We start from the raw sequence: 12,189 nt of genomic DNA, 5'->3' as shown, positions 1-12,189 counted from the left end.
GGTGGCTCAGTGGGTTAGGCCTCTGCCTTCAGTTCGAGTCATGATCTCAGGGTCCTGGGATCAAGCCCCACATCGGGCTCTCTGCTCATCGGGGAGCTTGCTTCCCCCTCTCTCCCTACCTGCCTCTCTCCTGACTTGTGATCTCTCTCTCTGACAAATAAATAAATGAAATCTTGAAAAAAAAAGAAATCAAAACTACAGTGCCATATCACTTCACACCCCCTTGGATGGCTATAATAAAAAAGATAGACAATGACAAGTATTGGCAAGGATGTGGAGAAATTACAGTTCTGATGTATTGCTGATGGGAATGTAAAATGGTGTAGCCACTGTGGAAAAATGTCTGGCAGGTCCCTAAAACATTAAACAGGTTAAAAACAAGACAACAGCTCCTCCCCCCATGAAGTTGCTTATGCTAAGCCCCACATCATCTAACCAAGACTTAATTTACTTACAGTTTTGGCTCTCCGGGGAATGGAATCTCAAACCAGTCAATCAGGAATTGCCTGATCAGCATTAGCTAGGTGACATTCCCCATAGACCCCTGACATACCCTAAAGGAAAGTAAACATGACATAACCAATAGGCTTTGTTTGCCTAGTAGAACTTCCTTGTTCCCTCTCCCTTCTGCCTATGAAAATCTTTGATTTTGCACAGCTCCTCAGAGCTCCTTTCTCTCTGCTAGATTGGATGTTGCCCAATTCATGAACTATTGAATAAAACCAATAAGATCTTCAAAATTTACTCTGATGAATTCTATTTTTTAACACATAACTTACCATACAACCCAGCAATTCCACTCCTAGATATCTCCCCAAGAGAACTGAAAACATATCTGCACAAAAACTTACACAGATGTTTATAGAAACATTATTTATCATATCCAAAAAAATGGAAACCACCTAAATGCCCACTAGTGGATGAATGGATAAATAAAATGTGGTACATCCATACAATGGAATACTACTCTGCAATTAAAGGAACAGGAGTATGGATACATGCTTTGAAAACACTGTGTCAAGATACATATTGTATGATCCCATTCTTTTTTTTTTTTAAGATTTTATTTATTTATTTATTTGACAGAGAGAGATCACAAGTAGGCAGAGAGGCGAGCAGAGAGAGAGAAGAGGAAGCAGGCCCCCTGCTGAGCAGAGAGCCTGATGTGGGACTCGATCCCAGGACCCTGAGATCATGACCGGAGACGAAGGCAGCGGCTTAACCCACTGAGCCACCCAGGTGCCCCTGTATGATCCCATTCTTACGAAACGTCCGAAATAAGCAAATCCAGAGAAGCCAGAAGTGTATTGGTGGTGCCAGGAGGTGGGGGGCATGAGGAATGGTTACTGCTAATGGGAAGGAAAGAGGTTCTCTACAGGGCATTGAAAATGGTCTAAAATATCATGGCAATGCTTGACTCTGTGAATATACTAAAACCCACTGACCTGTACACATTAAATGGGTAAATGGTAGGGTATGTGGTTTACATCTCAATAAATCTGTTTTTAGAAGTACTATCTGATGTGAACCAGCCAAAGGTGCCTAGCTAACTTAGTTGGTAGGGCATGAGACTTAATGCAAACAGGCTGATCACCAATCAGAGACCTAAGAGGAAGGGGCTGACTGCTTGGATCACTTTTCTGATTGTTCTAGACTAGTCCATCTCAAATCCAGGGAAAGGTGAAGATTCAGATAGGGATGGTAGTAACTCCAAACAGCTTTAATCCCATTAGGTCTATGTCTGACCAGGGAAAATGGCTGCACAGCACTGCCGCAGGCAGTCCGAATCAACCCAGTTTATTGCTCCTACAGAGCATCCAAGCCTCTCCTGAGCTATGCCGATGCCTCTCGATACACCAAAGCTACCTAATATTTCTCAGCTTCATACTCTCAAATAGTTGTCTGCATTATCTATGCCATGGGTAGGGGAAAATAATGTTCCTCAAGCAGAGACTGCATGCCCCTAACAACAGTGTTACAGAACATGTATTAATATTATTATTTCTATTTTACAAATTGGGAGACTGATGCATGGAATAGTTAGTTGATTTGGCCAAGGTCACAGAGCGATTCAGCGGCGTGGCCAGGATTTAAACCCATGCGGGTCCCAACAACAATGTGCTTAACCAGGATGTTGTTTGGCCTTCCAAGAAAAGCCCTTTCACACCCTTCCTACTCAGCCTCCCCACTTCTTACACCTGTACAACCATCGAGCAAAGAGCAGTTCTGTGTCTCCTTTGCCTGGTTCCCATTTTTCCCCCAAACATCGTTCTCATATGGTTTAAATTTGCTGCTCTGCCCAAGGAGAGTCCAACATTGTTTCCTATGTTGTTTTCCCAGCCTCCCACCTGTGTAGCACAACAGTGAAGGTACACACAATTCTGTGCAAACATTCAGTGCAAACCTCGGAGGCTTTGCTCCACCTCTAGCTCAGCTGTCCCCTTTCAGTACTCCCAAAACTCCTCTAATCCCCAGCGCTATTGCTCACCACCAATAGATACTCATCATGGCCATAGGACAGGTCACAGCCTTTTGGGCAGGTAGAAATGTAGGCAAAAAAAAAAAAAAAAAAAAAAAAAAAAAAAAAAAAAACACTTCAAAATAAGCATAGTTTAAGCACATGCATGGCTAGCAGTGTCTAAGAGCAAAGACTTTGGGACCAGCCAGCTGTGGGTTGAAATCTCAACTCCAATAGCAGTGTCATTTTAGCCAACTTACTTAACCTCTTTGAATTGCCATTTAAATTCTTCAAAACCTGGATAATAATATCTCTCTCTCCAGGGGTCCTGAGGATTGAACAAAATTAAAATGAATGCCAGACACATATTCTGAACTCTCTCTCTTTTTTTAAGATTTTATTTATTTGTTTCTTTGACAAAGCAAGAAAGATCACAAGTAGGCAGGGCAGCAGGCAAAGAGAGAGGGGGAAGCAGGCTCCCCACTGAGCAGAGAGCCTGATGTGGGGCTGGATCTCAGGACCCGGAGATCATGACCTGAGCTGAAGGCAGAGGCTTAACCCACTGAGCCACCCAGGTGCCCCCATATTCTGAAGTCTTAATTAAGAAATACAATCACCTATAAAGCAGTAAACATGAGTCATTTTTGGCAAACCATAGTAATTAACTTTGCCACTATTGGTGAATAATGGGAGAGAAGTCTGGAAAGGCAAATTGAGACCAAACCAAGATAGGCCTTTAAAAATTAGGAAAGTTTTGGAAAAATGAGAAGAGTGATAATGTTTGTGGACTGGGGAGAGAAAGTGAGGGTGGGGGAGGGGAGGGGGGGGGAGGGGGGTGGGGGGGGGAGAGGGGAGAGGAGCAGAGGAGAGGGGAGGGAGGGAAGAGAGGTTGCTTAAAAAAATAAGAGTTGAACAAGTTACTTAGAATTCCTCTGTAGTACATTAATATTTTGTTTATTGTCTTTTATTCCCATTATACTGTGAACTTTATGAGCATATGAATCATGTCTATTTTTTTACCCCTCTATATTCAGAACCTTGCATAATGTGGTAGTCCATACTAAATGCTTATTATTTTTTGAATGAACAAATGAATTACGATGATGGGGTGCTACAAATAAAAATTCCAAGTATTTGAACATAGATGACTCAAAGAATACACATTGGACGTGCAGAGGAAATAAGGAATTTAAATTTTGGACTCCATGAGTTTGAGAAAGCTGTAGCACATTCCGGTGTTCATATCTAGCAAAATTTCATATGCGTAACTGGAGGTCAGGGAAGGGGGGCGGCTAGAGCCGTGTTATGTAGAGTCATTAGCATACGGGTAGCAGTTGAAGTCACGTGGGAGGAGGGACGTTTTAAATAAGAGACAGCCCCCGGAAGTGACGCCAGTAAGAGGGGCGCAAAGGAAGAAGGCGGGTGGATTTGCAGTTGAAGCTAGTCTGAACAGCGGAGAGTTCGGGAGAAAAAATAACGCCTGAATATGAGAAGATTCAGGAGAGACTGGTCTCATGGCGGAGACTCAGGAAGATACCAACGAAGAAGGGAATATTTTGATGAGGAGCCAGAAACCAGTTATTCGTGGTAAGGCTATAGAGTATCTAATTGATTTCACCACCCAGAATTTGTCAGTGCCTATGAGGTGAATGGTTTTAAAGGATGCTAGACAGTGAAATCAGGTTTTAATGGTAGTTACAACTCTCGAGCTTGAACCCTAAGTAGTTTGTGACCCTGAACAGGTTAATCAACTTGTGCCTTAGCTATAAACCGGAGAGGATTACATCATAGTGTTATTGAAGTAATAAGTGAATGTAGATTAAAATGCTTAGAAAAAGTACTTGCTCATGGTCATCAGGCAGTAAAATTCTAGCTATTCTTAGAGAGTCGGTTGCAGAAGGGGGTAAATGGCAATGTATACTAATCTTCATTTGCAGTCTGAGACAAAAACCGTATGTTAGAATGAAGGAACTTGATAAGCCTTTCCTTATGAATAAATAGCAGATAACCAAATCCGTGATTTGTGAATAATTTTAGGAATGCTACTGAGACCGTTGGGATTCAATTCAGTGAGGGTAGATTCTAGAATGTTCCAGAACTTTAAATCCTTCTCCACTAGACATGCGCAGAGTGGTTGCCTACTTCGCCAAACTCCACCCCTTTTTCCTATAGGCTACAGAGCTAGCAGGTCTCCTCGCGTTTCTCATTGGTCTTCGGCTAGCCTTGGCCCCGCCTCTTGGAGCAAAGAAGCTCCGCTATTGGATCGTTTAGACGATCTTTGCTTGTCCCATGTCGCTAGGAAAATGGATACTTTCGGTTAGAGTATCTCGTTTTTGAAAGCCGAGGATTTTTTTTTTCTCCCCCGAACTAGATAAATAGCTAACAAATGAATACAGAAGGCAGATAGGAGGGTACGGTCGGAACTGAAGGGACGTGTACTTAAGGTGGGAACATCGGGGTGCTTTTAACAACGGACTGAGCTACTTCCGGGGGAGAATGGGCGGGTAGAGAATTCAGCGTTTGGCGGGTTTAGCTGTCTTCCTAAATATTTGGTGCTGCAGCAGCCGAGAGCGCCGGACACGTGAAGAGGTAGTGACGCCGCCACTGCCAGAACAGGCTGCTTCGGGCTCGCTCATGGCCACGTCCGTGGTGAGTACCGGGGCCGCAGCAGGGTGCCGGGGCGCCGCGGCTTGGGCAGCTGAGGGGAGGGGCGCTGGGGCGGGCTGCCTGGCGGTCACGTGGTGCAGTGGCGAATCAGGGCCTGGCCCGCTGGGCTCCGGGGGCGGGATTCCCTCTCTGTAGCCCCTCTTGGTCCGTAGCCCCCCTATTCCCCCACCGCCCCCCAAACCCCGGCGTCTGTGTAGTCTTTCTCCTGGAAAGGACTCCGAGATGGGAATTCGCGAGAGGCAGGAATGTTGGGGTCTGTTTATGGCTTGGGATCTTTTATTCTTCATTATTTCCCTTTACAAATAACTTTCCATCCCCTGACAGATTCTTAACTCAAATAATAGGCTGGGCTCCGTGAATGGCTGGGGAAAAGGTACTTACTAATCATCCGGCAGGAGAAAACCCCAATAGCATTTCTCTTCTTCCGTTCTGCAATTCTTAGCAAACGCCAGTGAATTTTTACATAATGTGGGGAAGTTTCCTGTGTATGTACTTTTTCAAGTATTTCGTTGGCCTTTATTTTGTACTCTTATTTTGTCCCCACTGAGCAACTCCTTGTCATAACTTCTGATTCAGCTCTCTACCCCCCCCCGCCTTTTTTAAGGTTCAGACCACATCATTTCTATTAAGGTTAATGTTTTGTAAAACACTGGAAACCTACAGTACTTAAACAGCACCGGTTACCAAGGAAAGATTATCAATTCCAATTTAAGATGAGAACACTAATGAGGGATGACTATGTCCTAAATACACGTGCTTTAAAATGGTAGAAAATGTAAAAACTGGAAACTTGAGCCCTGAACTTTATTTATTTTTTATTTTTTTTGGAAGATTTTATTTATTTATTTGACAGAGATCACAAGTAGGCAGAGAGAGAGGAGGAAGCAGGCTCCCTGCTGAGCAGAGAGTCCGATGTGGGGATCAATTCCAGGACCCTGGGATCATGATCTGAGCTGAAGTTAGAGGCTTTAACCCACTGAGCCACCTAGGCACCCTGATCCCTGAACTTTATAATGTCTTAATTTATACAGAAGAATATGGACTGTGTATGGAGGTACAGACTGACTGAAATAAATCATTAGTTTTTGTTGGTGGGTTTCTGTTTGTTAGGGGTTGGAGGGGTGGTAATGTACACATCTGAATTTTTTCTCCTAGGATTTTAAGACTCATGTAGACCAGGCATGTAGAGCTGCTGAGGAATTTGTCAATATTTACTATGAGACAATGGACAAAAGAAGACGGGTGAGTGTTTTGGACTCTGCTACTCTTTGTTAAGTACCTGGGTTTTTTGTCTTTTGTTTTTTCTTAGCCAGGCTTGCATAAGTGATAATTGTGGACTTGTTCTTTAAAAGTGCTTTGTTTAGGGAAGGATGGGTTTGATATTATGGAAGTGTGGGTTCTGGGATCCTCTCTCAGCTTTGCATCTACTTAACTCTGTGATCTTGGGCAAACTGCTAACCTCTCTTAACGTTATTTTATTTTTATGATGGTAAGTGAGAAGTAACTTACTGCACTTGACATGGGGCTTAACATATGTTTACTTAAATATATTACCTTTTTAATCCCATAATTCATGCAATATGCTTTAAACAGCATTAGTGCTAGTAAACAGCATTAGTGTTAGTGAGGGAGTCTGCCATTACAGGGAATGTTCCTTGGTTTGCTTGTTTAATTTCCAGTATTGGTAATTTCTGATTAAAGCTCACAGCTGTAGTAAGTTCTGATTAAAGCTCACAAATAGGGGCCACATGGTTTGGATACTTTTAGTTTTCAACAGAGGAAATTCTCATGTCATCAGCTTATTTGTTCTGATTTATCCCTGAGTCATATCTTCGAAGTAATTGTTTCAGTATGTGCTGGAGTCTTGCCTAAGCCTCTTATCAGCATAGGACTGCTTTAGAGCACGTTCTTTATGCTGCAGGTAGAGAAATTAATCTCACAAAATTTCTTTTTTTGGCAGAAGATAAAAGAAGTTTCTGGTACTGATGTTTGACAAGGGACCTGACAATAGATGTTTATTGTGTCTTGCACAATAAACTTACTTTCAAAAATAAAGTAGCAAAAAAAAAGACAAGATAGTTTTATTACCAGAGTCAAGATAAGGAGCTGGTCTTTGCATCCAAGTAAAATTTTAGGATTAAGCAAATAACTGTCCTGTGACAAGCTAACCTCCTGTGACTAACTCCTGTTCCTACAGGGTTAACTCTTGAATTCTGCCTTATGTGGGCGTTAATTTACATGACTTAGCAAAGACCTGCACTAGCAAATAATTGTGATTCTTTTGAACAAAATAGGTGTTTGAGTAGTACTAAAAGAATTCTTCCTAACACATAGAACATTAAATGGTTCAAACATCAAATGGCTCACATGTACGTAAACACTGGGGTTGGAGTGGCCAGGTAGAACCCGATCTACAACTTTAATTCTCTGAATAAGAAACCGGAGGGAGACTAAACCTGGTCTGGGGCTGCATGTGCTTAAAACTCATCTTAATTCATTTTAAGAAAAAGAAACCCAAACTTCAAAACCCTCTTGGGTGCAAAGTGTTTTCATGGCTAAAGTGAAATTGTCTCTGTTAAATCCAAAATGATCAGTCAGATACCTTCTTTGCTCACATTATCTTCCAGGGGGAGGGGGCAAGGGGAGTAGAAATGGAGGTTGAACTATGGAAATGTTTATATGTCACCTGTAGCCCCTTGATCCATTTCTGTAACATGCTTCCCTAGAAACAAAATCTTTACCTTTTTTTTCCTCTTTAAGGCACTGACCAGGCTGTATCTGGACAAGGCCACTTTAATATGGAATGGAAATGTTGTTACAGGGCTGGAAGCCCTAACTAATTTTTTTGAGATGTTGCCTTCTAGTGAGTTCCAGGTCAATATGTTAGATTGCCAACCAGTGCATGGTAAGATCACATTCTTTCAACGTTTTCTTTTGTTTTCCTTTAGTGAGCACTAAGCTTGAACGCCAAAAGCAGCAAGCAACTTGTAGCAATAGAAATAATTACTTTTTTGAGCATGTTAAAAATGAAAAATTCAGCAGTCAGATTAAATTATTGGTTTTCCTTTAGGTGCATCTAATTCCAGAAGAACACTAGCCTTCTGTTGGATTGTGTGATTATGGTTTATTAAAAATGAGTGAGAAATTGAGGTTAAGTGTGCTTTTGATTGTTGGGAGAGAACTGAATTATCTATCGTCCCTGAATAAACAACTCCCTTTTGTGCCTTGGAATGTTTCCAGAGAAAAATTATACCAATTTCTGATTAATGTTATTATTTTACAACCTACTGAAATTTCACAGAAGAAATTTATTCTGCTACAGGAAAAAATTATTTGGCAAGAGTTTGATTCAAGGTAGATTGATGTGATATGTAAGATTGACCTCTAGATGGGGTCCTAAGCGTCAGAAGTAGTAGTTCGGGGTGATTTTCTTTCCCCGTTTTAGTTCTGAAAAAGAATAGCTTAAGAAGGCAAAGTACGAAAAAGTTCTATTAGAAACACAACGAAATATTAATAAATAGAGAAATAAAATGGTCCTGTGCAAAAAGCACTTCATTAGAGTCCCCAAACCCCTTCTGGACTGAAAATAATTTTAATATGCTTTGAAACAATAATTTCATTTTCTGCCTTTGGGTGTGCATGCTCAAGGTTATGCTCAAGGTAAAGAAAGTTTATGAAACTTTTTTTTTCTGTGTTGTTAGAAGCAATGTCATTTAAGCCTGAAGATCTACTTCTTCAGAGATAGAAACTGTGACCTCTTCTCTTTTTTTATTTTATGTGGGTAAAGAGCAAGCTACTCAGGCCCAGACCACAGTTCTTGTTGTGACCAGTGGAACTGTGAAGTTTGATGGAAACAAACAACACTACTTCAACCAGAACTTCCTGCTGACTGCCCAGTCGACTCCTACCAACACCGTGTGGAAGATTGCAAGTGACTGCTTCCGTTTCCAAGACTGGGCTAGTAGTTAAAAGGGGGCAGAAGTCCATTCTTGTTTGGTCCATTAGTTCCAGCAACATAAATTTATGTGAAGTAATTCATTTTATTATGGAAGCACTATAAACTAGTATGTGCTGAAACTGTTTTCTTTAATACTTTTTTATTCCTAGCAGCACCTTTTATAGTGGCTGCCTGTTTGGATCCTTGCCCTTAAGAGCTTTAATGCGAGTTTTTTACATGCCTTATATACATTTCACTAATGACATTCTTGTGATAATATTGCACACGTGGTCTCTGTATTAACACATGCACTGTGAGCCCAGCCTATTGCAAAAATGAAACCCTTTTATAATACTATCTATGGGATATCAGCACAATGTAACTATTTGGGAGGAAGTAGAGTTTTTGTTGTTGTTGTTATTAGCTTAATTTTTTAGTGAGACACATCCCTATTTTCAGTAAATGCTGGTAATGCAGTTATAATATAAGGCTTATCCAAATCAGTTTCATGAAAACATTACTAATTTAGGTTTGCATAGATGCTCTGACTTATTAGCATGTAGAGATGTTCAGTAGTCTTTTTCATGTTAAGTATTTGTTTTATGTAGGCATGTTTTCTTATGGAGTGAATTAATCTACTAAAATGTTCCCAGTTGACACTTGAGTATTCGATACACTCAGTGGTTTAAAAACAAAACTACTTGAGATTTTTCTTGGCAGCTCCAAGTTTATAACTTTAGGTAATGAATGGTAGTAGCACTAATAGCTTCAATGGGAAAATGGGGAGTGAGAAATGGAGAGGATCCAAGGTTGGCCAAAAGTTAAGGAGGGTGGCCAAATGGTAAATTTTTGGTACTTGTTTTCTACCTCCTAAAAGTGTAGCCTATTTTGAGGATTTAAGTCATAAATTATCCTTGCCAAAATGGTCCCGAGTGTCACTTTTGTTCAAAGAATGCTTTTGAAAGGTTCTTCCAGTTCACCTCATACTTATCACCAATCTCTGTCTCAGATTTATTCAAGAACTTCTGGGGGTAAGATGTCAGCAATAATGCTGAACCTGCAGGGTCTGACAGGAAAGTGGGAAACAAAGCCATCAATATTTCTATGGAACACTCTTAGCTTCTAAGTCTTCCATGTGAACTTCAGGCCAAAAGTCTCCTATGTATTACCCATCCCCCAAAGTCAGTGATTTGTTCTCTGTGTTTTACACTGTCGATTGCTCTTGTTTTGTTTTCTTTCTTTTCTTCCTTATTTAAAGTTAAAATTTTTTAATTTGATGATTCGTTCTTCTGTTGACTGAGAAGAACTGTTTGAAAGCATGTTCCTGTCATGTGGCTAGTTCTTGGCCTTTTTAAAGAGAAAACAGAGGACAGCAGACTTTCATAAGCTCCTAGACTTCAGAGGAACAAGTTGATTCGTGTTCCATCTCAACATCTAAAGAGAAAAAGCTAGCTTTGGTGTTTGTTAAACTTTAGATTTTTCTCCTTTCTTGTGTTTATTGTTTCAATGTTTTTATGCTAAATGTGCCAGCTTTGTTTCTCCATCACAACTCAAAGTTAGGGTTTCTCATCACTTGCTTTGAAAACCAGCAATTCATTCACTCTTGCCCCAAACTACACATTTTACTTCTGATGTGTTAAAAGAATAGAATTAAATATGGGAGGAAGGGGTGGAACTGAAATGTAGCCCACACCCTCTTGTAGTACTGATCAAAACTTACGTGTTATATAAGGTCTACTCAAAGTGAGCCCATTCTAACTTTGGATTGGCCGTCTAAACCTACACCTTGAGCAGGCAACAGTCAGTGCCCGAACACTGCCTTTTGCCTTGAAGAGAATGGTCTCAAGTGAAAGCTGCACATAACTAGCAATAACTGAATTGAGTGGTGATATTATATGTTTTAAGACTTCTATATACATTGCTTTTTCCAAACTCTGTAGACGTTTTAAATGGCTGGAACTACTCTTGTATGGACTAAGACTGTATTTTTTGACTATGATATTTTTGTAACTTGAAAAAATAAAATAAAATTTGCCTTGTGTCAAGTTTTCTCAAGCTTGTTTTAAGGTCTTTTAATTTTTTTTTTTAACTGGAGAAGTTAGTTGTTTCTTTACCATACGAAGTTTTTCAAACTAAAAAAAACACACACACACACACACACACACAGGTTAGAATGTTGAAAATGGGTTGACAACCTGGATTTTGTCCTTTCTCTAGCCCATCCTGTTCTTTGCCTACCACATACTCACACCCACGAGATCCTGTTTGAGCCAGCAGTGAGGTTTCCAGTGAGATGTTGGAAATTTTAACCTTGAGAAACTTTAGCCAAAGTGCTGGATTCAGCAGGCAGGTAAGCCAAAAGACAGTTGGTTTTCAGAAAGAGGGGTCGACCCATTAATTTAAATTATACCTTAAAAATGTGTCACCAGGCACTTGAAGAGGAGTGAGAAAAGGCAACAGCCCTTGAAACCATCTCTTCACAGATAAACTTACTTTTCACAATTTAATATTCCTGAGATTGGCCTAGATCCTAAACTGATGCCAAATCATACTTGAACAGGCTCTCCGTGCTTTTCTCAGTAGTACCAAAAATACTGGAGAGTCTTGAAATCAATGGCATCTTAGATAAGGTTGATAAAGTCCAGCAATGATTTACCTGGATAAAAATGGTTAGGAGTCTACTTAGGTCCAAATTTGTAAGCATAGTGGAAGGAAACAGCCATAAGCCTAGGAAGCTAGTACAAGATTCACGTTTTGTCAAGTTATTTGCATGATTAGCTTTATGTGGCTGGAAGAGCCACAGAGCTTATTTAAATATGCATGAGCCTTAGTGAATTGGAACTTAACGAGTACCTGGTTTTTGGAAATCACCTAGTAATAGAGGATGTGTTTCAAAGATAATCCCAGTGAGGTTAAAGGGTCCATGTGTTTGGAGAAGGAGCAAGCAGTCCAAAATAGGCAAGAAGATACTAGGAGTTCCCTTATTCTGGAATATTGCTGGATTGACTTGCTTGAACGTGACGCAGGACAGACATCTGGTAGAAGGGGACTTCATTTGCTAATTTTTGTTATTTAATACAGGGTATAGAAAAGACACACATGCTATGAAGGGTAAAGATATCCAGGG

At 40.5% G+C, this 12,189-nt stretch overlaps 1 protein-coding gene across 1 annotated transcript; it reads left to right on the top strand.

Annotated features, from left to right (window-relative positions):
- Positions 1-4,737: 4,737 nt before the first annotated feature.
- On the top strand, positions 4,738-11,117 carry NXT2 (nuclear transport factor 2 like export factor 2). Its single transcript, XM_059386083.1, has 4 exons — positions 4,738-5,107; positions 6,281-6,367; positions 7,886-8,030; positions 8,913-11,117. The coding sequence occupies exons 1-4, from the start codon at positions 5,093-5,095 to the stop codon at positions 9,092-9,094; spliced, it is 429 nt and encodes a 142-aa protein (XP_059242066.1). The 5' UTR covers positions 4,738-5,092; the 3' UTR covers positions 9,095-11,117.
- Positions 11,118-12,189: the final 1,072 nt, after the last annotated feature.

This window comes from Mustela nigripes, chromosome X (assembly GCF_022355385.1).
Source record: "Mustela nigripes isolate SB6536 chromosome X, MUSNIG.SB6536, whole genome shotgun sequence".
NCBI classification, from domain to species: domain Eukaryota; kingdom Metazoa; phylum Chordata; class Mammalia; order Carnivora; family Mustelidae; genus Mustela; species Mustela nigripes.
This window is presented reverse-complemented; position numbering and strand designations above follow the sequence as displayed.